At 46.9% G+C, this 25,141-nt stretch overlaps 1 protein-coding gene and 2 long non-coding RNA genes across 3 annotated transcripts in view; 2 read left to right on the forward strand and 1 right to left on the reverse strand.

Moving 5' to 3' along the window:
• LOC121003614 overlaps positions 1-25,141 on the reverse strand; it is a 248,272-nt gene that overhangs the window by 174,864 nt on the left and 48,267 nt on the right. Inside the window, exon 2 of the long non-coding RNA XR_005779556.1 lies at positions 1,038-1,043. This is a non-coding gene — a long non-coding RNA (uncharacterized LOC121003614). The remainder of the gene's footprint in view (positions 1-1,037; positions 1,044-25,141) is intronic.
• Positions 1,033-15,045, forward strand: LOC121003558. Its single transcript, XR_005779498.1, has 3 exons — positions 1,033-1,145; positions 14,715-14,858; positions 14,988-15,045. It is a non-coding gene; the product is annotated as an uncharacterized LOC121003558 (long non-coding RNA).
• Positions 15,314-17,239, forward strand: LOC121003552 (neurofilament heavy polypeptide-like). The gene is made up of 3 exons (XM_040435454.1): positions 15,314-15,371; positions 16,780-16,929; positions 17,017-17,239. Exons 1-3 carry the CDS (start codon positions 15,338-15,340, stop codon positions 17,133-17,135), a joined length of 303 nt encoding a protein of 100 aa, XP_040291388.1. The 5' UTR covers positions 15,314-15,337; the 3' UTR covers positions 17,136-17,239.

The following is a 25,141-nucleotide window of genomic DNA, read 5'->3' on the forward strand; positions in this document are numbered from 1 at the left end:
GGGACCCATGTTCCCCCATTGGAATGGAGCAGCAGACAAGCTCAAATCAACTACAAAGAAAATCCCCAGCGATAAGACACAGCGCGGCCATTTATGTGCTAACACTAGGAATAACAGAAGAGAAGTTTATTCCTCCTTTTCCCCCACAGCGGAAATCCTACATCTGCCCCGACATAAGATATCGCTGACATCATTTCTAATAACTGATATGGAGAAAAGGGACAGAGTTACCCCTAAACATCTCCTGAGCACACACAGAGCCCCGATACCAGCAGATTACATCGCCGGCTCTGCTACATGGACATGACAAAGACTCAGCTGTAGTAACTGAACATTACACATACACAGCTCTGCTACATGGACATGACAAAAACTCAGCTGTAGTAACTGAACATTACACATACACAGCTCTGCTGCACACACTGATAGAACTCTTTAGAGGCATATTACACATAAACAGCTTGGTTGTATGCACATACAGCTCAACTACACAGACATTACACGGATACAGCTCATCTCTACAAACATTACAGGCTTACAGCTCTGCTACATACAGACTGGAATTCCACACAGCACAATAGAGTCTCACACACAGAGCGGATAATCCTGGTCATGTGATCTCCATGACTCCTCCCACACCTGATCACATGGTAATGACATCATCACAGGTCCTGTACCATCTCTTGCAGCACAGCCTGACTCCGCCCACACCTGATCACATGGTCATGACATCATCACAGGTCCTGTACCTTCTCCTGCAGCATAACCTGACTCCTCCCACACCTTATCACATGGTCATGACATCATCACAGGTCCTGTACCTTCTCCTGCAGCACAGCCTGACTCCTCCCACACACGGTCACATGGTCATGACATCATCACAGGTCCTGTACCTTCTCCTGCAGCATAACCTGACTCCTCCCACACCTTATCACATGGTCATGACATCATCACAGGTCCTGTACCTTCTCCTGCAGCACAGCCTGACTCCGCCCACACCTGGTCACATGGTCATGACATCATCACAGGTCCTGTACCTTCTCCTACAGCACAGCCTGGAGCCCGACTCCTGCATGGTGGTAGAAATTACAGCCCAGGAGGCTCCATAGTGAAGGGTTGTCAGAGGAGGACACGCCTGCCCCCAGGTAAGTGGAACACTCATCACATCCACACATATAAGGCTCCATCCGCCCTTAAGGCCAAGTTCACACTTCAGTTATTTCCTTCAGTTATTGAGCCCAGACCAGTAGTGAAGCTACTCAGAGATCAGGTGTAATGGGAAGATCTGCACTTGTTCTGTGTTTTTCTCCCACACCAGGTTTTGGCTCACAATAACTGATGGAAATAACTGATCAAATAACTGAAGTGTGAACTCAGCCTAATCTACAAATTCCAGAGAACATGAAGCAGGAAGTAAAGACGCAGCTTCTGGGGCAGGACACCAGCTTAAAGATAATAACATAAAATACAAATCACAAGAGGTTGGTTCTAGTATACAATGCATTTCAAGGGCGGCCTTCCTCAGGTGCAACAAAAGCCAGGAACAGGGGGCGTTATATAGAAGACATATCCAGGAGATCTCAGAGACGTGGACTGGAACAGGGGGCGTTATATAGAAGACATATCCAGAAGATCTCAGAGACGTGGACTGGAGGAGGGGGCGTTATATAGAAGACATATCCAGGAGATCTCGGAGACATGGACTGGAGGAGGGGACATTACATAGAAGACATATCCAGGAGATCTCAGAGACGTGGACTGGAGGAGGGGGCGTTATATAGAAGACATATCTAGGAGATCTCAGAGACGTGGACTGGAGCAGGGGGCGTTATATAGAAGACATATCCAGGAGATCTCAGAGACGTGGACTGGAGCAGGGGACATTACATAGAAGACATATCCAGGAGATCTCAGAGACGTGGACTGGAGGAGGGGGAGTTATATAGAAGACATATCCAGGAGATCTCAGAGACGTGGACTGGAGCAGGGGGCGTTATATAGAAGACATATCCAGGAGATCTCAGAGACGTGGACTGGAGCAGGGGGCGTTATATAGAAGACATATCCAGGAGATCTCAGAGACGTGGACTGGAGCAGGGGGCGTTATATAGAAGACATATCCAGGAGATCTCAGAGACGTGGACTGGAGCAGGGGGCGTTATATAGAAGACATAGCCAGGAGATCTCAGAGACGTGGACTGGAGCAGGGGGCGTTATATAGAAAACATATCCAGGAGATCTCAGAGACGTGGACTGGAGCAGGGGGCGTTATATAGAAGACATAGCCAGGAGATCTCAGAGACGTGGACTGGAGCAGGGGGCGTTATATAGAAGACATATCCAGGAGATCTCAGAGACGTGGACTGGAGCAGGGGGCGTTATATAGAAGACATATCCAGGAGATCTCAGAGACGTGGACTGGAGCAGAGGCCTTATATAGAAGACATATCCAGGAGATCTCAGAGACGTGGACTGGAGGAGGGGGCGTTATATAGAAGACATATCCAGGAGATCTCAGAGACGTGGACTGGAGCAGGGGGCGTTATATAGAAGACATATCCAGAAGATCTCAGAGACGTGGACTGGAGGAGGGGACAGTACATAGAAGACATATCCAGGAGATCTCGGAGACGTGGACTGGAGGAGGGGACGTTATATAGAAGACATATCCAGGAGATCTCAGAGACGTGGACTGGAGCAGGGGGCGTTCTATAGAAGACAAATCCAGGAGATCTCAGAGACGTGGACTGGAGGAGGGGGCGTTATATAGAAGACATATCCAGGAGATCTCAGAGGTGTGGACTGGAGGAGGGGGCGTTATATAGAAGACATATCCAGGAGATCTCAGAGACGTGGACTGGAGCAGGGGACGTTATATAGAAGACATATCCAGGAGATCTCAGAGACGTGGACTGGAGGAGGGGGCCTTATATAGAAGACATATCCAGGAGATCTCAGAGACGTGGACTGGAAAAGAGGGCGTTATATAGAAGACATATCCAGGAGATCTCAGAGACATGGACTGGAGCAGGGGGCGTTATATAGAAGACATATCCAGGAGATCTCAGAGACGTGGACTGGAGCAGGGGGCGTTATATAGAAGACATATCCAGGAGATCTCAGAGACGTGGACTGGAGCCGGGGATTGGAACAAGCAAAACATAAAAATTCATCCTTTTCTAAAAATCACTAAAAATATGACTGGATAAAAATGAGTGGCACTACAAGAAGAGGATCACACCCCCAAGGATATATAAATACAGGACACGAGGCTGAAGTTGGTTTCTTATTCAGAAGTTGCAGTGAGCGTCCCGAGGGGAAATCAGATGAAAGCGGCATTAAAATACAAAAGACGGGCACAAAATGGGCAGAAAAGTGTGATTTAAAGACTGAAATGGATTCGGGCACTGATCTCACACTGGTATCATACAGAGGGTGGTGCCCGCACCATATACAGGGGAGTTCAGCCCAAACAGGTTCTGGCACAAGACCTGGCAGCAAAGTGGACAGATGGACAATGTCACCGATTTCTATAAGTAACTGATGTTTTTAAAGGGTTAAATTAATTTGGGCCGGGCTGAACTGAAATGTATATGATGTGGGGCTTCACCCTCTGTATGTTGGCAGTGTGAGATCTGTGGCCGAATTTATTTAACACCGTGGATGTCACTGTTATGGGGGGGCGCTGTGGATGACACTGTTATGGGGGGGCGCTGTGGATGTCGCTGTTATGGGGGGCGCTGTGGATGTCGCTGTTATGGGGGGCCCTGGGGATGTCGCTGTTATGGGGGGCCCTGGGGATGTCGCTGTTATGGGGGGCCCTGGGGATGTCGCTGTTATGGGGGGCCCTGGGGATGTCGCTGTTATGGGGGGCCCTGTGGATGTCGCTGTTATGGGGGGCCCTGTGGATGTCGCTGTTATGGGGGGCCCTGTGTATGTCGCTGTTATGGGGGGCCCTGTGGATGTCGCTGTTATGGGGGGCCCTGTGGATGTCGCTGTTATGGGGGGCCCTGTGGATGTCGCTGTTATGGGGGGCCCTGTGGATGTCGCTGTTATGGGGGGCCCTGTGGATGTCGCTGTTAGGGGGGTCTCTGTGGAGGTCGCTGTTAGGGGGGTCTCTGTGGAGGTCGCTGTTAGGGGGGTCTCTGTGGAGGTCGCTGTTAGGGGGGTCTCTGTGGAGGACGCTGTTAGGGGGGTCTCTGTGGAGGACGCTGTTAGGGGGGTCTCTGTGGAGGACGCTGTTAGGGGGGTCTCTGTGGAGGACGCTGTTAGGGGGGTCTCTGTGGAGGACGCTGTTAGGGGGGTCTCTGTGGAGGACGCTGTTAGGGGGGTCTCTGTGGAGGACGCTGTTAGGGGGGTCTCTGTGGAGGACGCTGTTAGGGGGGTCTCTGTGGAGGACGCTGTTAGGGGGGTCTCTGTGGAGGACGCTGTTAGGGGGGTCTCTGTGGAGGACGCTGTTAGGGGGGGGCGGTGTGAAGCCGGTAATTCTGCTCGTAGATGATAAATATGATATAACGGCTCCAAAAAGATATAAATAAATAGAGAATTACTAATAATGGAGAAGAAGTGCGCAGGTCTCCAGTGTGAGGCGCTGACGAGACAGAAATCATAGAACGGCGAAAGGAAATTCACAAGTAAAGTGACTGAAATAAACAATAGTAAAATCACCAACAGATATGACAGACATCTGTAGGGGATGTGTCCTCCCCGACGTGCGTTTCAGCTGCTGCCTTCATCTTGGGGTTGGTGCTGCTGTGTGCGAGAAACCTTTTATATCAGTGTATAATATAATACTCACCACTTATTTATGTGGCGCATGCGCGTACAGGAAGGAAGGAAACCCTGTCCCCGGCGACAAGAGGACACGCAGGAAGCGGTGGTCTTGTGCTCACCACGCCAGCACAGGGGAGGAGGAGCCAAGCAGAGTGCAGCGCATGCGCACATGATGAGTAGTAATAATGCTCCATATTGGAGAAGGGCAGAATGACCCGGGGAAATGGAGAGATTCTGGAATTTTTGGGATTTCTTAGTTCAGTCCCTCCGGTGTCAGAGTCCGCATCCTGACCCTCCAGAAGTCTTCTCCACCGATCAGCCGTGCAGACCCATTTCTACACCTGTAGGTATCAAACCGCCATCTTTATTATGTGTGATGGTGAAATGACGGACAAACTGCGGTTAGATTTCCCTGTATTAACCCCTTCAGAAAATTTTTGGAAAAATTCACAGTTTTCAAAATGTTAATTTCTCAGCTTTTCCAGCAGATAGTGATACCTCGTAAACTAGTTATTACTTTACATCCCCCCATATGTCTACTTTATGTTCCTCCTTCTGTAAATGTAATTTTATTTTTTTAGAACAGGATTAGAAGTTTAGAAACAATTCTTATAATTTTTACGCAAATTTCCCAAACTGCTTTTTAAAGGGGTTCTCCGGGCTTTTATTATTGATGATCTATCCTCAAGATAGGTCATCAGTATCGGATTGGTGGGGATTCGACATCCGGCACCCCCACAGTGTTGTGCTTTTGATTAGGATGTCATCCACATAGGATAAGGTACCTCGTTCAGTGGCATCAGGCATTGCCTTATGCATGAACACAGCAAATTCATGGCCCGCATTTATGTACCCGAAGGGTAGTCGGGTCCATGCATATTGTGTCTTTCCAAATGTAAAGGCCAGTTTGTACTGATCCCTTTCGTCCACTTTAATCGTCCAATATCCTTGTGCACAGTCAAGGGCGGTGAAAATTTTGGATCCTTGAATTTGCGCCAAACACTGGTCAATGTATGGCACGGGCCATCCGGACATGTAAACACGTTCGTTCAATTGTCTTCGGTCCGAGCAAAGACGAAATTGACCGTTGGGTTTGAGGACTCCAAGTATAGGATGGTTGAACGAGCTGTGCACTGGACGGATGATGCCCCTCTTCTCCAGGTTTTTGACGATTTCCGATAGGGACTCGTAAGCCGCCAGCGGAAGTCGGTATTGTTTGACAAAGACAGGGGGTGCATCAGGATCTGTCTGGATTCTTGCGACATGCAGGTCTGTTTTCCCACAATCATAAGAATCCTTGGCAAACATGTCCTGGAATTCTGTGAAGAGCTCCTTTAGCTGTTGACGCTCTGACTCATTGGAGCACGCGTTAGCTATAGAGATTTGCTCTTCCACCCGTTCCTGAAATTCTGGAAAGATTTCAGGCTGACTTAACTCGTAAGTTTCTTCAAGCTCACTGGTTAAATCATTTTGGGTATAGCGTACCTTATCCTTTCCTTGTTGGCATGACTCGTACTCCTTTTCATCGATCTCCTGGTTGAAAACCAATGATGACTCTTCGATGTGGCATGTACCTTCTTCAGAACTGAAAGGATAAACAGAGTGGATATTGAATAAGCCCTCAGGTGTTGAGGAAAAACATTGTTCCAATATTTGTTCTTCTGTTAGGTATTCATCAGGAATAAGTCCAATTACATCATTCTGGAACCCAAAAGTATAATATTCCGAATCCATTGCTAGACCAATTACTGTGTTCTTCTGCAAGGATATGCTATGGGGAGCCATGTTATGGATTATCAGGTGCAATGGATCCTGATGGATGTTAATTATAGGAGTGGGTTTTACCTGTCGGCCGAGTTTCTGCATTCGGTTGGACAAACAGATCAAAGCGTCTGCGTTCTTCAGAATTTGTCTCTTTTTCACTTGAATGGGAAGAAGAAATGGTTTGCATCCTTCAGGGATTTTAATCTCCTCGGCAACCATGATACTCACGGCATAGGGCATCTGTTGTCCCCATCTCAAGGCCTGCTTCACATCCTGGAATCCCTCTGGGTCTCCCGGTAATCTGGACCAGAGGGTATTATTTACCAGATAAATCTGCACGGCAAATCGGTGTAGAAGGTCATTACCCATATACATCTGATGCCGTGGTTCATTCAGCACGATGAAAACGTGTTCTGTGGTCTTACTTCCTATGGAGATAGACAAAAGACATTTTGCAACCACATTATGACTCTGGGAATCTCCATCCAGATCATGAACCCATTGTTCCTGTGGGGAGGAATTTTTTATCATTTTAGGATTGGTGACCTGTTTTAAGAGTCCTAAGCTTATGTAGCTGGCTTCGGATTTCAGATCCAACTTGGCATATTTCACCCGGGCTATATTGTTCACCTGTATGGGAATCAATAAATTGTCATTGACCCTTTCAATCTGTACCATGGATTGAGTATATTTGGCCAGGTCCGCGACTTTGTGATTTCCCCTTTCAAGGGAAATAGTCAATACATCCTCATCCAGGGTTATCTTCTCGATTCTGTCCTTCTGGATAGTAATGATATGGGCGGCACCGTTGACAGCTTCCTCGGGCTTACCATTTTTCAGGATCGTGACATCCGGCGTTTGACTGTTCCTAAAATGAACTTCAACAGAGTTAGGCCTTTCTTCAATCACATGACAACTGTGTTGTGTTTGTGCATTGCAAGAATAATCATAGGCAATGGGTGCCTTTACCTGAGTCCAGACTGCTTCATTAATGAAGTCTATTATGGAGCTTAACCTTTTCAGAAGGTCAATTCCTATGATCAGCCGATCATATGGAAGGTCCACAATCAGTGTGGGGTGTTTAATTGTCTTCTTGCCAATTTTGAATGTCAACCATGATGTACCTTTTACCTGCAAAGTGTCTCCACCTACACTTATCAGAGAGCCATCGAATGATTTCAATCTCGGTCTCTTTGCTGTTAAATTCATAACTTGTTGGAAATAACTATGTGATAAGATAGTTGCCTGTGATCCTGTATCAATTAAACCCCTGATCGGCCCGATATGTTCATCTTGAAGGTGGGAGTCCACTAAATATCGGCCTTTGACCTGAAACAAATCGCATAAAAAGTTAGGGTGAGTGTTCTTTTCCTGTTTTCTGAGAGCGTGACCTCTCTGCAGCGTCGCGAACTCTGGTGAATCCTTCACATTCCTGCTGCAGGGAGCAGGAGTAGTAGCCCCCACCTTAGGGGAGAGCTGGACTAAGTCACAGTTTATAGACGGTTCACAGCCTGACGCTGATACGATAGGATCACTTGTTGGAGAAGACACAGGATTGTATGGATCGACAAGATTAGTCTGCAAAATAGATAACATATTAGACACCTCCTCCCTGGCCCCAACTTTAGGGTCAGGAGCACTGCAAGGCAAAATATGATTAGAAGTCAATTTAGATTCTTCCTCAACCACCTTGATTACCTTGCGTTGGCCTGGGCTCTGACCCTGCCCTATTTGTTTTATGGGGCTGAGCTGGGACCTGGAGTTGCCCCTAAAAAAGGTTCAGGCTGTTTTCCTTGGGACCCCTGGGACAACTTACTTACAATGTCATACAGCTGGGTCATTTGTTCAGCCAGTTGATCAAACCTGTTTGGTTTGCGTACATTTTGATTTTGTGGGGCGGCCTGGTTATTGGTGGGTGACCTACTCCTAGGTGAACTTGAGGGTTCCTGCCTATCTTCCCTTTGTTGTCTGGGCCTGTTGTTCCAATTCCTGTACCCCCCTCTATTGTTAAAGGGCCTAGATCCCTGGGGGCCTCTATTGTAATGGGGACGGTAGTTAGACCTTTCAGCACCAGAATTATCTCCCTCTGACCCATTGAGATTTTGGGGTTTTATCTGTTTGGGTCCTACCTGTTGTTGCTGGGTTTGTTGGACAGGTCCTGTTGATTGAGGGTATTTACGTGGCTGCGTTTCAAATCCCAAGCTAGGGTTTACCTTAGCTTCAGCTACATTTTGCTCTGGGGACTTTTTGAACCTCCTCTCACCTGTTTCATGGCACTCACTGATATTATACAGTGTGGTGGCAGCCGTCACCAACCTATCCAAGGGAGCTTCAATATCAAGATCTCTAGCTAGGCTAAGTTTGATCTGGGTTGACATTGCATCATAGAACAGCTGCTTAAACTCTTCAGATTCCCAATTTGGGGACCTATATGCTAATCCATAGGCATTTTTAAGGACAGAGAGGAATTAACGGGGGCTCTGATTGGGCCTACATGTAAGCTTATATATCTCACGTTTTGCAGCAGTAATGGTTCGGTAAGGTCCGAATTCTAGTTTAATTTCATGCAAAACATCTTGCCAATTTTGAATTCCTCTATCCCTAAAGGAAGTAAAATAATGACGGTACCTGTCATCAAATGCCCATGGTAGGAATCTGATCCTGTCAACATCAGAATACAACTTTAAAGAATCCATAGTGGACTCATACAGTTCTAAGTGGTTTGCTATTTGAGGAGAACCTTTCTTAGAGAACTTGGGCACAGTGGCATTCAGAAACTTAATGAAGCTTGAGGAACTCTGATCTTTTTCTGAATACTGAGGATTTTTCTTTCTAGAGACCACTTCAGCATATGTTGCTCGCCTGGGACCCTGATCTTTCTTATGGGCAAATTCATGCTTGCGTGGTAGGGAATAAGACACACGCTTTCCTGTATCACTGTCAGAATTATATGCACTTTGATCACTTCCATGAGACACATATGGTGCAGGGGATTTAACCCTTGCATCTCTCTCCAGGGGAATGTGTGGAGAGAAACTTCTAGGGGCTTCTATGTCGCTGGCACCTAGTAAGGTGGTTACAGTTTGGAATGCCCGTTTTAATTGGGTTAATGCCTCCTGTCTAATCATGCCATCATTTCTTGGTGGCTTGTGGTCTGGAATGCAGTCTACTTTAAGAGCATATGACGACATGTCTAGATGTTGGGGCGTGAGATTTGGGGGGTCTGGAAATCCCTCAGTATCAGACGGATCTTGATCAATATCAATTATAGTATGGCTTGATTTGTCTGCCTGCTGAATTTTGGAATGCCGGAGATGTAACTCCTCTAAGTCACTTTTTGCCCTTTGATATGCATCATGGCTGAGATCAAGGTTGTATTTTAAGTCCTTAATCTCGGTCTCTGCGACTTTGAGATTTGCTTTTAGCTGGGCTACATAGATCTCCATTTCCTGCACAGATTACCCTTCTCTTTTGTGAGTGAGTACTGACCGCCAGTAATGCATATAATACAGGTGGCAATGTGCAAAAAAGGTGTTGGTCCTTTTTGTTTTTATCTTGCAACACATCAATATATGTCAGGTATCTTTCAACCATGCCACCTAACTGCCATATATCCCCACGTTCTTCCTTGGCTTTTTCCTGTAGCTCATCAATCCATTCATTTATATCTTTATCAATTTTGTTCCGTGAGTGTATATATTCAACAACATTATGGATGAGCTGCGTTGGGCTGGGTGGACTGCCTGCTGTAGCATAGTCACTACCCGGGTCACTGCCTGTAACACCCATCTTTCTGATCAATAATCAATACACAGATGTAACACCACACTGGCTAGCCAAAAAGAAATGTGGAACCTTTCACTATTTGCACAATCAACTAAAGAATTACTCGATCTCGGTGCGGACCTCCATTTATGTCATATATCTTCTATATGAAAAAGAATCTTCATATAAAAGAGAGGATAAAAAAATATAAAAATATATTATCCTTCAGGCAGACATAAAAAACGCCTCTAAGTTCTTTTTATCAAGTATCTTAATTTGATTTGTGCAAGCAGTGAAACAAAGGGACAATTGTATGCAAAAATATATAATCGTTTATTATAAAAACAAAGAATATAAAAACAATACAACTGTAAAGCAAATGATGAAGTTACAACGTAACATCCAAAATGTACCACACGGTGGGGCTAACGCACCCCTATCTGATCAGCACAGTATGATTTATTGATTCATGACAACCAGTGTCATACTTTTAACAAACAGACTCATATACTCATATATTTATATACTCATATATGTCTAAGGTGGAAATTAGCAAATGTCGTGCCCATTCACAAGAAAGGTAGTAGGGAGGAATCGAGCAACTATAGACCAGTGAGTCTGACATCAATAGTAGGCAAATTAATGGAAACCCTATTAAAGGATAGGATTGTGGAACATCTAAAATCCCATGGATTGCAAGATGAAAAACAACATGGGTTTACTTCAGGGAGATCATGTCAAACAAATCTTATAGATTTTTTTGACTGGGTGACTAAAATAATAGACGGTGGAGGTGCAGTAGACATCGCATATCTAGATTTTAGTAAGGCTTTTGACACTGTCCCACATAGAAGACTTATCAATAAACTGCAGTCATTGAGCATGGACTCCCATATTGTTGAGTGGATTAGGCAGTGGCTGAGTGACAGACAACAGAGGGTTGTAGTCAATGGAGAACATTCAAAACAAGGTCATGTTACCAGTGGGGTTCCACAGGGATCTGTACTGGGACCAATTTTGTTTAATATCTTCATAAGTGATATTGCAAAAGGCCTCGATGGGAAGGTGCTTCTTTTTGCTGATGACACAAAGATATGTAACAGGGTTGATGTTCCTGGAGGGAAACGCCAAATGGAAAAGGATTTAGGAAAACTAGAAGAATGGTCAGAACTCTGGCAACTGAAATTTAATGTGGATAAGTGCAAGATAATGCACCTGGGGCGTAAAAACCCAAGGGCAGAATATAGAATATTTGACACAGTCCTGACCTCAGTATCTGAGGAAAGGGATTTAGGAGTAATTATTTCAGAAGACTTAAAGGTGGGAAGACAATGTAATAGGGCAGCACGAAATGCCAGCAGAATGCTTGGATGTATAGGGAGAGGTATAAGCAGTAGAAAGAGTGAAGTGCTTATGCCGCTGTACAGAACACTGGTGAGACCTCACTTGGAGTATTGTGCGCAGTACTGGAGGCCATATCTCCAGAAGGATATAGATACTCTAGAGAGAGTTCAGAGAAGAGCTACTAAACTAGTACATGGATTGCAGGATAAAACTTACCAGGAAAGGTTAAAGGACCTTAACATGTATAGCTTGGAAGAAAGAAGAGACAGAGGGGATATGATAGAAACTTTTAAATACATAAAGGGAATCAACTCGGTAAAGGAGGAGAGCATATTTAAAAGAAGAAAAACTACCACAAGAGGACACAGTTTTAAATTAGAGGGGCAAAGGTTTAAAAGTAATATAAGGAAGTATTACTTTACTGAGAGAGTAGTGGATGCATGGAATAGCCTTCCTGCAGAAGTGGTAGCTGCAAATACAGTGAAGGGGTTTAAGCGTGCATGGGATAGGCATATGGCTATCCTTCATATAAGATAGGGCCAGGGGCTATCTATAGTATTCAGATATATTGGGCAGACTAGATGGGCCAAATGGTTCTTATCTGCCGACACATTCTATGTTTCTATGTTTCTATATACCAAGAGAAACTTAGGATATTCTGTTATCAAACCGGCTATAACAATAAAACACGGATTTACAGGAAAATTAACTGTTATCCCTTGACTCTGTTTTCCTATGACCAATCAAAAATATATGATATTAATATGATAAAATATTCAGCTCGGTAATCAGACTAGGGAAAATAACTTTCCAAGGGTTTTGTCCTCTTTTCAAATAATGTCAGATCTTCTATTAACAATATGCATCTTTGCTAAGAGAATAATCAGCATTATGGAGGCACCTAACACTATATATTCCCACAATATGGGAACTCTTGACTATATACCGAGATAAATATCTTATTAATATCACGAGTAGTAAACAGAATATACGTTACCGGGTCAAAGGTAGACAGAGTTCAGATGGGACCAGTTCTGAAGAACTTTCCTAGTAATCCAAAAGGAATAATCCAAGTTTCTTCTGGTAAAGTTTTTCTTTTTGATTGATTGAATGAATGGATGGATCAATGGATATATGGATCTTTTTCTCTAGCTCTTTTTTTTTCTCTTGCTAATAACCTCATGACGTTATCTCAACTCCTAAAATGGTATAGGACAAATAATGAAATAATATAATGTTGCCCATCTGCCTCCAGATGGCACTGCGGTACTGTAGGTGAACATCACAACTTTTAAGCATTAAAATTAAATATCTAATAATACGTTCTCAGGACCTCTTTGACCTTTCCATATAAATCACTGAGGAAGGTCTTTTCCTTACACTTTTAATTACCTATATCCTGGACTTGTTGGAGTTGACTGTCTTCTCCTATCTTTTTGAAATATAGGTTGAGCGGCTTTGATGCTTGGCATTGGAACTTGTACATTTCATTTATCCACATCCATGAATAACTATTGTTTGGAATCCAATTAACTTAAACTTACTTGTTTTTGTATCTTCTACAATACCTTCAAAATGGTAAATACATAGTATGACATATATATAAATCGATACATTGCTTCACATAGATAACACATTATATGAATTATTGATTAACATATGTTGTAAACTAAATATACCATGCAAAGATATATGTAATATAATTATGAATATATAAATTGAACCTCATACAGCAGGTGTGCTCCAAGGACATGAGTCCTTATCAAGTAACCATGTTCTCTCCAGACAGACATGTTTTAGGGAGTTGGCATACTCCTTACCAGATGGTCTCATATCTTTAGTAATAACTTTTTAAATACAATGTCCATTTATGTTCCCAATTTTTTTTTTTTTTATATAGACTGAACTTGCCATGAACTCATCTTGGCTTCCTCAGCCACATAATATAATTTTGGTTCAGGCTGATCTTATTCTTAAAGGCAATGAGATGAGCATTCATTTTGATTATAATGTCATTAGATAATATTGTATACGTATGAAAATGCACAACAACAGGTCAGCTGTATGAGGAGAAGGCACGCACCATCTCCTGTCCTGCTCGTCGCTGTCATGTCTATGGCAAGCCGGAAGAGAGACGGGAGACGGCAGGCGCGCACAGCGTGTACCTTCTCTTCATACAGCTGATCGGCTGGGGGTGTTGGGTGTCAGACCCCCCCTCCCCCGTTCTGATATTGATGACCTCCGCTGACCTCTGATCTCGATGCTCTGCTGGATCCTATAGTTCTCTCGTGTGTCGGCACACTTACTTGCGCGTGTGTAGTTGGGATACGGGAACGCCGACTTCTGCTGTTTCAGTGTCCGGAATGGTATGAAGGATACGGTTATTCCTCTCAATAGGTTGGTGCCGCAATTACACTCGATGGATTAATACCGCAGTTACACTAGACGCATTTCGGAACTGTACGTTTTCTTCCTCAGTGGTTGCAATAGTATAAAAATGAGGGACCAATCGCTCCTTATCCGGAGCTGTGCTGATATCAGAACCTGGGACCGTGTCAGGCTGTTTTTGTAGTATTCTAGTCATTCACAATGCACACCCTGCGGTTTTTCAGTTGTTCTATATACCAAAAAATGAAACCTACAAATGATGTAGATTATAAAATCCAATATATAGAAAATACTAAACATCCAAGTTGATCAACAAGTCATAAAACTGGGAGTAAAGAAATCTAGAATAAAATAGACACATGTAATGTAAAAGGGCTAATGTGGTCTTCATTCCGGGGTGTTAGTTCGCTCTGCAGGTCTGTCTGCATTTTATTCTATATATTTTTTATTCCCAGTTTTATGACTTGTTGATCAACTTATGTTTAGTATTTTATATATATTGGATTTTATGACATATCATGAAACTGCCTTGACCTCACACATGTTTCGATCCATATAAAAAGAGATAACACAACATCTACACTTTATTATCTCCTCCGATGTCTCCTCTTATCTCCAGTTATTGTATTTGACATGGGATTTTGTAGGATTTTCCATCTTCTCATCTTCTCTCCATTCAGGTTCCTACAATATAGGATCCGCTCAGTGGAGATCTTCTATATAAGACCCTTCTCCCGATTGACCCATCAAGAATGGACAGGGACAAGATGGCGGAGAGGATAATAAATCTCACCCTAGAGATCCTCTTCCGGCTTACTGGAGAGGTGAGAGATTCTGATGATGTCACATTACATCATCTTATCTATGTTACTAACAGATGGACATGACTGGAGAGGTGAGGGACTCTGGAGATGTATGGAGTGATAGTTATTACTGTGTCTCTCCATAACCAGGACTACACAGTAGTGAAGAAGACCTCTAGTGAGCGCTGTCAGGCCCCTATGTCTGAAGGATGGGGAAGAACCCTGAGCCCAATCATGGAGTCTCCACCTCACCCCCTGATACATGAGGAAATCAATAGAGAGAAGATCCTAGAACTCACCAACAAGATGATTGAGCTGCTGACTGGAGAGGTGACACTGCTGGGAATGCTGGGACATTATACAGGAACGCTATGAAGGGATCTGGGTGATGACTATCATTGTGTTGTCAGGTTCCTATAAGGTGTCAGGATGTTACCGTCTATTTCTCCATGGAGGAGTGGGAGTATTTAGAAGGACACAAAGATCTGTACAAGGACGTCATGATGGAGGATCACCGGCCCCTCATATTACCAGGTAATAGACATGACTAAATACACAAGTCCTCTCATTATCTGTATGTAAGGGATGAATTCAGTCACTGGATGTGTTTCCTACTGTTGGAAATTGGCCACAACAACACCAAACTTCTTGAAGCAACTTCTTCTTCAGAAGATTCTTTTGTTTAAGCCTCATTCACACGTCAGTGCTTTGTCAGTGATTTCCATCAGTGATTGTGAGCCAAAACCAGGATTTGAGCCTCCACAGGCATAAGGTATAGGGGAAAATCTGTACCTGTTCTGTGTTTAGAGTCTCACCTGGTTTTGGCTTAAAATCTCTGATGGAAATCTGAAGAGCAGCAAGACCTCATAGAAGTCAATGTAAAATGTAGGCAGATTATGGCATAAGAGGTAAATGGAAGTGAATTACAGCCGTGGTAAAAGGCAGCGCTCTGTTATAAGTCCTGGACACCGTCCTTTATACCTCAGAGAACAAAGGAATAATTAATATTTTAATTCCAGTTTTTCGCAGTGTGTCGCTGTACGTAGACTTCCATCATTCCATCATTATCATACGTAACCATAGATCTACACAAGTTACACCGACAACAACTTCTAATTGGATAAAAGTTCCTTATCACGATCTCTTGCATAAATAATTAGTTCCTGGGGCCTTCCATTAATCCTCTCCAATTCAAGTACCAATCTCCATTGTTCTTTCCAAAGAGCCCCATGGTCCATAATGCCAGGATCGGCTCTTTCATTTATCACCGGTCCAACACCGAGGATCGATCCTGATCATAAACATGCAAATGGTTAGTTTTAATAGACAAATACATTTATCTTGGCCAAGGCTTCCACTTCTAGTGCAAATATTATCTACTTTCTAAAGGTCACCATTCCATCATAACATTTTTAATCGATTACTTAAAGGCCTCTATTTTCTCAGCAAAAGTACTTAGTACTAAAAGTACTCAGTATTCACTTCAAAATGGTGATTAACTCTTTAGCTAAGCTCCATTTTGAGGTGTAAACACAAGGGGGGTCCTCTACTATTCTGAAATAAGCCTAAATTAGACATATTTCAGGCGCAGATGTCGGTGCAATGGGGGGGGGGGGGGGGCAGCAGGTCTACAATTGTCGGCGTGGAGTGGGCGGGGAAGGGAACGGGCCGGCAGGCCTGTCTCATTTACCATTTTCTACAAATGTTTCAGGTCTAGAAAAAGGTCTAACTGTAAGATAACTTGGAAGCCTTCTTTGAACTGGTGCTGGTAGCCCTGAAGTTATGGAGAGGCCTGCGCCTCTTCATAACTTCCGCGGAACCACCGCCAGCTTTGTTAAGACCTGCACCTAAAACACAGGTCTTAATAAATGTGCCCCAAGATGTATACCTAAGACAACATGGCTGATCATCCAATCTAATCCTGATTCTGCAACACCTACAGTTAAGGAAGAGAGAAGAACACCGGAGAGATGTCCCAGTCCTCTTCTTCCACAGGATAATTCAGAAGAACATTACTATGTCCCACAGGATGCTCAGGTAGATGGATATAAGGACATCATGATGGAGGATCCCCGGCCCCTCATATCACCAGGTAATAGACATGACTAAATACACACTGTACACCTCTCATTATCTGTATGTAAGGAATGAATTCAGTCACTGGATGTGTTTCCTACAGTAAAGGAAGAGATAAGAACACCGGAGAGATGTCCCAGTCCTCTTCTTCTACAGGATGGTTCAGAAGAATATCACAATGTCCCACAGAATGATCAGGTAGATGGAGATAAGGTCTCATGAAATATTCCCTATGATCTGTAGAAGTCTGTGAAGATCTTGTCTTCAGTCTTGCTTTATCCACCAGTATTATATGTTTTATCCTTGTATAATGAGATAGATGGAGATGGCAGGATTACAGCTGACCATAGACATTACATGTTGTCTGGATCTTCTTAAAATTTTCTGCCTGTATAGACTTTTAAGATGGCCTCCTCTGTGAACTGCTGCAGATCTTTTGTGGTTGCACAAGAGTGGCACAACAGTTTTCTGAGAAGTCTTAGGCCGGGACCATGCAATACTACAAATGGTCAACCAAAGTTGTGCTTGGATTGTCAGCTTGAACATGAACATCAGGAGATGCATTATTATCTTCAAAGGTTTTGTAGTCTAGGCTGCAGTCTCCTGGTGTCTCCTTACTGTCAGAATGGCAGTACCAAGATCATACCACAGATTCTATTCTAGCACATGTAGATGCAAGTCCTTCTTCTTACTTGTATAGAGTATAATATAATATTTAGGGGCGTAGCTAAAGGCTCATGTGCCCTGGTGCAAGAGTTCAGCTTGGTCCCCTTCCCTCAGTGCTTTGTGGCCAGGGGCACAAAGCCATCCCCTGCCCCTTGCCAAATTCTTGACCTTACCCCTTCCCTCCAGCCAGAGATGTAACTTGACCTGTATGAACTTTGTATAGTACCAGTGTCTTCTTATGTGGCACAAGGGTCTTTGGGCCCCCTCAGGCTCCTAGGCCCAGTAGCGACTGCACCCCTTACAGCAGGGGTGGGGAACCTTTTTGCTTTAGAGGGCCATTTGGATATTTGTAACATAGTTCGGGGGGCCATACAAAATTCTCAACGTAAAAATTTGACGACTATATTTGGTCAAAGGAGTATAGAAAATGAAGGCGCAGCACACTAGCGTTAGGGTGCAAAATCAGGCCGATGCGAACCGGCACCAGGGTCCAATTCAATGGAGAAAAATACAAAACGCCAGCAGCACTCCAGTATGATCAAAAAATAAACGTGGTTTATTCATCCAGTGTCAAATGGCAGCGACGTTTCAACCGCTTGTTGCGGTCTTTCTCAAGCTATACAGACATGTGTTACAACAGTGATATATAAAGGTATGGCAATTCATTACATTAAATCATCCAATTAAGATAAAATTCATAAAAAATCCATCAATTAAATGAGTTCATATCAACCAGCAACAATGTGCAATTATGTCTAGTACAAATAAAGTGACAGTGCCTAGTGCAAAAATACATTTCTCGCTTATATCATTGGGGGACACAGATCATGGGTTTAGCTGCTTTCTGCCACTAGAAGGCGACACTAGGCTAAAAACTGCTAGCTCCTCCCCCGCCAGCTATACCCCCTCCGGCCAGGCGAGAGCCTTCAGTTTTTAGCTTAGTGTCGTAGGAGGCAGACCCCCTGCAGGGTGGCTGTTGTTCATTTTTTATTTTTATTTTTCCTTTTATTTTTTTATTTTTCTTCTCTGTTAGGTTGGGGGTCCAGGGCTATTAAGAGCTCTGCATCCCTGGGGGAGGGGGGGGGCTGACCGATGACGCTTATTCCACCGCTCTGCCCCCCACAAGAAGACAAAGCGACCCTCCTGCTCCCCCTAGCCATGGAACCACCTATTTCCGCCCTCCAACCCAGTCCCTGTCACTTGTGCCAGGGACTGAAGAGGTGGCACCGCTGGTACATATCAGATGGGCGAAGAACACAGATGAAGGCAGGTAAGTATTCCTGTCTGTGTTTTCTGTGTATCGGGGCTGGACTCTCTATTTGCGATGTGGGACAGCTCGGGTACCTGAGGATCCTCTGCAGGGCACGCCGGCACGGGGGGGTTAACTACCCTGCGGCGGCTTCCTCTCTCCACCCAGCGTCATGTCGGCGGCGGCGCCGCTACACTGCCGCCGTCGTCTTTCGCCCCCTTCTCTTGTTCTGGCCAGGAGACATCTCCCATTCACAGGAACGCGGGCCCGGCGCTTGATCATGCCGGCCGGCCCCCCTTCACTTCCGGATCCCGCCAGCGCAGTAGCACGGCAGCAGGGGTGGCGGAGCTTCTCGCGTCTTCTTTATTATTCCACCGGACGGATAGAGGGGCGGAGCCTAATTTTCCTGCCACGCTTTCCCTCCTGCCTGCTCCAGCCGGATGAAATCGCTCCTGAGAGGAACGTCGCTCGCTGCAGACTGCCACCCTGTGCTCCTGGGGACACATTCAACAAGGGTATTGCTCCACTCTGGTGGGACCAGCGCTGCTACCCTCCTCTGTACCCCCCTCTGTACCCTCTCTGGCCCTTGGCTCAGGTCATGTCGGACCCAGCGGATCCCGCGCTCCAAGTCCTTGGCAGGGCTACCCATTATGCCTGCACCTCATAGTAACATAGTACATAAGGCCAAAAAAAGACATTTGTCCATCCAGTTCGGCCTGTTATCCTGCAAGTTGATCCAGAGGAAGGCAAAAAAAAAAAAAAACTGTGAGGTAGAAGCCAATACTCCCCACTTCCCGACTCCATTCAGGCAATCAGAATAACTCCCTGGATCAACGACCCCTCTCTAGTAGCTATAGCCTGTAATATTATTACGCTCCAGAAATCCACCCAGGCCCCTCTTGAATTCCTTTATTGTACTCACCATCACCACCTCCTCAGACAGAGTAAAGACTCCTTTTCTATGTTTGTGTACAAACCTTCTTTCCTCCAGACGCAGAGGATGTCCCCTCGTCACAGTCACAGTTCTGGGGATAAATAGATGATGGGATAGATCTCTGTACTGACCCCTGATATATTTATGCATATTAATTAGATCTCCCCTCAGTCGTCTTTTTTCTAAAGTGAATAACCCTAATTTTGATAATCTTTCAGGGTACTGTAGTTGCTCCATTCCAGTTATTACTTTAGTTGCCCTCCTCTGGACCCTCTCCAGCTCTGATATGTCTGCCTTGTTTACAGGAGCCCAGAACTGTACACAGTACTCCATGTGTGGTCTGACTAGCGATTTGTAAAGTGGTAGGACTATGTTCTTATCACGGGCATCTATGCCCCTTCTGATGCAACCCATTATCTTATTGGCCTTGGCAGCAGCTGCCTGACACTGGTTTTTGCAGCTTAGTTTGCTGTTTATTAAGATTCCTAGATCCTTTTCCATGTCAGTGTTACCGAGTATTTTATCATTTAGTATGTACGGGTGACTTGCATTATTCCTTCCCATGTGCATAACTTTACATTTGTCAGTGTTAAACCTCATCTGCCACTTATCTGCCCAAGCCTCCAATCTATCCAGATCCCTCTGTAGTAGTATATTGTCCTTGTAACGGATCTCCTGGCACCCTGACCGGGTACCTCCGTTGATAGATGCTCCTAGTGCTTCCCGAGGACTCCAAGCACTCCACTTGACACCGTACGCACTGCAGACCCCACGAACCGCCGAAGCTTGGTTGAGGTCTCGCTGTCTTCTACCCACCCTGGACCTACGACAAGGCTCCAGGCTCCAGTGGGTGAACCTCTCCTAAAACCAGAGAGCAGGAACAGCTCCTAAAAGAGCTAGTAGTTATAGCCAGGGGAGTATAGCAAATCTCCCAGCGTATAGCAATCCCCCAGTGTTGATCAGTTACCCAAACACCAGCCTCAACATGATGAAGGATAAAACAGGCATTTTTTTATTGAGGAACATTCCTGTGGGACATTCCCTGTCAGTATAGAGTCCGCAAATATCAAAAATAAGGGTCTGGCTATGACATTACTTAATTCCCTTAGGATACGGGGGTGTATGCCATCCGGTCTTGGCGATTTGTCTATTTTAATCTTTTCAATGCAACGTGAAGTTTCCTAGGGGCCAGGCGAACCCCCTCTGTGCTTCATGCCAGACCACCCAGAGAGTGCCACCTCAGTCGCAGTCCACTGACGTGCACCCTTCTGCTGCAAGTATGGAACCGGAATGGGCCAAATCTCTGTCCCGGGCGGTGACTGACCTATCTAAGATCTCCCAATCCACCCTTTCCTTAATGGGTCGCTTGGTGGAGATGTTATCACCTGCGCAACCTGCTATCTCCCAGGGCGCATTATCCAGGAGCAGACATCCCAGCAAGCGTCCCAGGCAGGAACGCCTCTCTTCCTCGCATGCATCGCCTTCTCCTCCTCCCCCCGGTTCGCTGTCCAGGGCGTCCTCGTTGGTTGGGGACCCTTCGTCCGGAGGAGAACTCGCCGAGTCTGACACGGATCTGGATCCGGTCCACTCGTCCCAGATGGCCGCCTTAGTGGACAGTCTAGTCTCGGCAATCCGGGACACTTTTCAACTTCAACATGAGGGCCCCTCTTCCAGTCACCAGGGAGTTTCTTTCCTGCGTAACAAGCAGACTCCCAAGTCAGTCCCGGTACATGACGACTTTTACGTTCTCACCGCTAAAGCGTGGGAACAGCCAGGTTCACGTTTCCTGATCCCCAAGCGGCTGGATCTTCTTTATCCGTTCCCCCCGGATTGGGTGAGTAAGTGGTCTTCCCTTCCAAAGGTGGACCTGCCGGTGGCTCGCCTGGCTAAAAATACCGCTATTCCGGTCGCGGACGGCTCCTCTCTGCAGGACCCGGTGGACCGTCGGGTCGAATCGCTGGCGAAGTCAGTTTTTTCTGCCACCGGTTCGGCACGCCATCCCATTTTCGCTTCTGCGTGGGTGGCTAAGGCGGTTTCTGAATGGGCCTTGCGCTTGCATCAGGATTTAGAATCGGACCTTTCCCGCACAGAACTCCAGGCTCTGTCGGAACAGATATCCCAGGCGGGGAAGTACATTTGCGAGGCGGCTCTGGACGCGGGCTCCATGGTCCCGCGATCCTCCGCCTTTGCCGTCTCCATTCGGCGGGAACTCTGGTTGAAGGCCTGACAGGCCGATTCTTCCTCCAAGCGTTCCCTTCTCTCCCTTTCTTTCGCTGGGTCTCGTCTTTTTGGGCCCAAACTTGACGAGATAATTTCTGAGGCCACGGGTGGCAAAAGCACCCATCTTCCGCAGCCCAAACCCAAGCGTTCTTTCCGACCACGTCCTTCCGCACCTCGCCAGTTCTTTTTCCGCTTCACAGGCACCCGCCCGGCGGCTCCCTCGACCGCGAGGCAGCCCCTCCAGGAACAACGGTGGAAGCCTTCGTTCAAGCCCCAGTCCGTCTGGCGTTCCGGAGCGCAGCCTCAGCGCTCTTCCTCTGACAAGCAATCCCCTGCATGAAGGTGCGCCCCAACCTTCCTGGGTGGGGGGTCGGCTCCTTTATTTTCAGGAGGTTTGGCAGGCCCACATCTCAGACGCCTGGGCGCTCGAGGTGGTCACTTCGGGCTACAAGTTGGAGCTCAAATCCATGCCTCCAAACTGTTTTTTTTCTGTCCCGTCCCCTCAGGGTGCCGTCTCGTGCGGGGGCCTTCTTTCAAGCGGTTCAAGATCTGCTGGTCAGGGGAGTGATCTCCCCCGTTCCGGCGAAGGAGCGGTTTTCCGGTTTTTACTTCAACCTCTTCGTGGTGCCCAAGAAGGAGGGAGCAGTCCGCCCGGTGTTGGGCCTCAAGAGGTTAAACCGTTACCTTCGAGTGCACCGTTTTCGCATGGAGTCTATTCGCTCCGTGATGGCTTCCTTGGCGCAAGGGGAATGGTTAACTTCCGTGGATATCCAGGACGCTTGCCTGCACGTCCACATCGCAATCGCCCACCAGCGTTTTTTGCGCTTCGCGATCCACTCGGACCACTACCAGTTCGTCGCCCTGCCATTCGGTCTGGCGACTGCGCCGAGGGTGCTTGCTCCGCTTATGGGCCTTCTTTGCTCCAGGGGCATCACCTTGATTCCGTACCTGGACGACATTCTCATCAAAGCGTCGTTCTGGCAGTGCGAAGAGAGTCTGCAGATCATCTTGGACACCCTCGCCCACTTTGGATGGCTAGTGAACCTTCAAAAATCCTCCCTGGTCCCGTCCACTCTGATTCGGTTCCTCAGTATGCTGCTGGACTCCGGGACAGCTCGGGTGCGTCTTCCAGCGAACAAGGTGAAGGACCTTCGCAGCGCGGTGCTCCGTTTGCTTCGGCAGCGCACAGTCTCGATCCAGACTTGTATGCGGGTGTTGGGCCTTATGGTGGCCTCGTTTGAGGCGGTACCATTCGCTCAATTTCACACCCGGTCCCTTCAGCGGGCGATCCTCTCGACCTGGGACAAGTGCCAGGTGTCCTTGGATCGTCGGTTTTCCCTTCATCAACAGATTCGGTCGGACCTCCATTGGTGGCTCTCTCCAACTCACCTGGTGATGGGGAAGTCTTTCCTTCCAATCAGATGGACGGTCGTTACGACCGACGCCACTCTTCAGGATTGGGGAGGAGTCTTCGGCACTCGGACTGCCCAGGGCGTATGGTCTCCGTCGAGTCCAGACTGTCCATCAGTGTCTTGGAGCTTCGTGCAATTTTCCTCTCACTGCGCCATTGGTCTCTCCTCCTGCGGGGCCTTCATGTCCGAGTCCAGTCGGACAATGCCACGGCGGTGGCGTATGTCAACCATCAGGGGGGGACTCGCAGCTCGACCGTCATGTCGGAGGCGGCGAGGATTCTCAGGTGGGTGGAGGCCCATGTTCCGGCCCTGTCGGCGGTCCACATTCCCGACGTTGTCAATTGGACGGCAGATTTCCTGAGCCGGACGACGATAGACCCCGGGGAATGGTCTCTCCATCCGGAAGTGTTTGACGCTCTCTGTCATAGCTGGGGGCGGCCGGACGTGGATCTGATGGCCTTTCGGCCTCAATCACAAGCTTCCATTCTACTTTGCCCGCGCAAGGGATCCTGCAGCTTGCGGAGTGGATGCGCTCGTGGCGCCGTGGGATGGGTTCACGTTCCTCCATGTCTTTCCGCCGCTGTCCCTCCTGCTTCGGATTCTCCGCAGGATCAAGTGGGAGGGCGTTCAGACCCTGCTGATCGCTCCGGACTAGCCGCGCCGGGCATGGTACTCGGATCTTGTCCTCCTGTTAGGGGACGTTCCGTACCCGCTCCCTCTCAGACCCGATCTTCTGTCGCAAGGGCCCGTCTTCCACCCGAGTTTAGATACTCTTCGTTTGACGGCGTGGCTCTTGAAACCTTTGTTTTGAAACAGCAGGGTTTTTCCGATGCAGTGGTTCGGACGCTTATTCGGGCCAGGCATACTACTTCTTCCAGGATATATTATAGGACCTGGAAGTCCTTGCATCGTTTCTGTGAGGAGCGGGACCTATCTCCCAGATCCTTCTCCCTGCCGGTAGTTTTGGCCTTTCTTCAGTCCGGACTGGAATTGGGCATGGCGCTAAGCTCCTTGAAGGGCCAGGTGTCGGCCCTTTCCTTTTTCTTTCAGTGATCCTCGGCGGGACTGGGTCCTGTTAGGACGTTCCTTCAGGGCGTTGCGCACTCCGTTCCGCCGTACCGTCCTCCGCTTCATCCGTGGGATCTCAACTTGGTATTGGGAGTTCTGCAGGCTTCCCCTTTCGAACCCTTGCGGGAGGCTTCCCTCCGCCTGCTGTCCAGGAAAGTGGCCTTCCTTGTGGCCATCACATCCATTCGGAGAGTTTCAGAATTAGCAGCTCTGTCCTGCTGTGAACCATTCCTGATCTTTCATCAGGACAAGGTGGTCCTCCATCCGGTCCCTTCCTAATTACCTAAGGTAGTGTCGGCTTTTAACCTCAATGAGGACATTGTCCTTCCGTCCCTTTTTCCTGGGCCCTCCCATCCGCGGGAGGTGTTGTTGCACCGCTTGGATGTGGTGCGGGCTCTGCGGATTTACCTTTTCGGCGCACGGACGCCTTGTTCGTCCTTTTGGAGAGTTCTAGGAAGGGGTTGGCAGCTTCCAAGGTGGTGATCTCCCGGTTAATTCACTCCACTATTTTGGAATGTTACCGCGTTTGGGACAGGACGCCCCCTCCGGGAATCACGGCCCATTCTACCAGGGCACTCCACCGGGCGTCGATGGCTCAGTTGTGTAAAGCCGCGACCTGTTCTTTCCTCTACATTTTTACAAAGTTTTACAGGGTTCACACTCTCGCTTCTGCAGACGC

Source organism: Bufo bufo, chromosome 6 (assembly GCF_905171765.1).
Source record: "Bufo bufo chromosome 6, aBufBuf1.1, whole genome shotgun sequence".
In the NCBI taxonomy this organism is placed as follows: Eukaryota; Metazoa; Chordata; class Amphibia; order Anura; family Bufonidae; genus Bufo; species Bufo bufo.

Coding starts and splice junctions, on each gene's coding strand:
- LOC121003552 (XM_040435454.1), top strand. CDS start 15,338: ATGATGGAGGATCACCGGCCCCTCATATTACCAG. Junction 15,372..16,779: donor CCGGCCCCTCATATTACCAG/GTAATAGACATG, acceptor CAACACCTACAG/TTAAGGAAGAGAGAAGAACA. Junction 16,930..17,016: donor CCGGCCCCTCATATCACCAG/GTAATAGACATG, acceptor TGTTTCCTACAG/TAAAGGAAGAGATAAGAACA.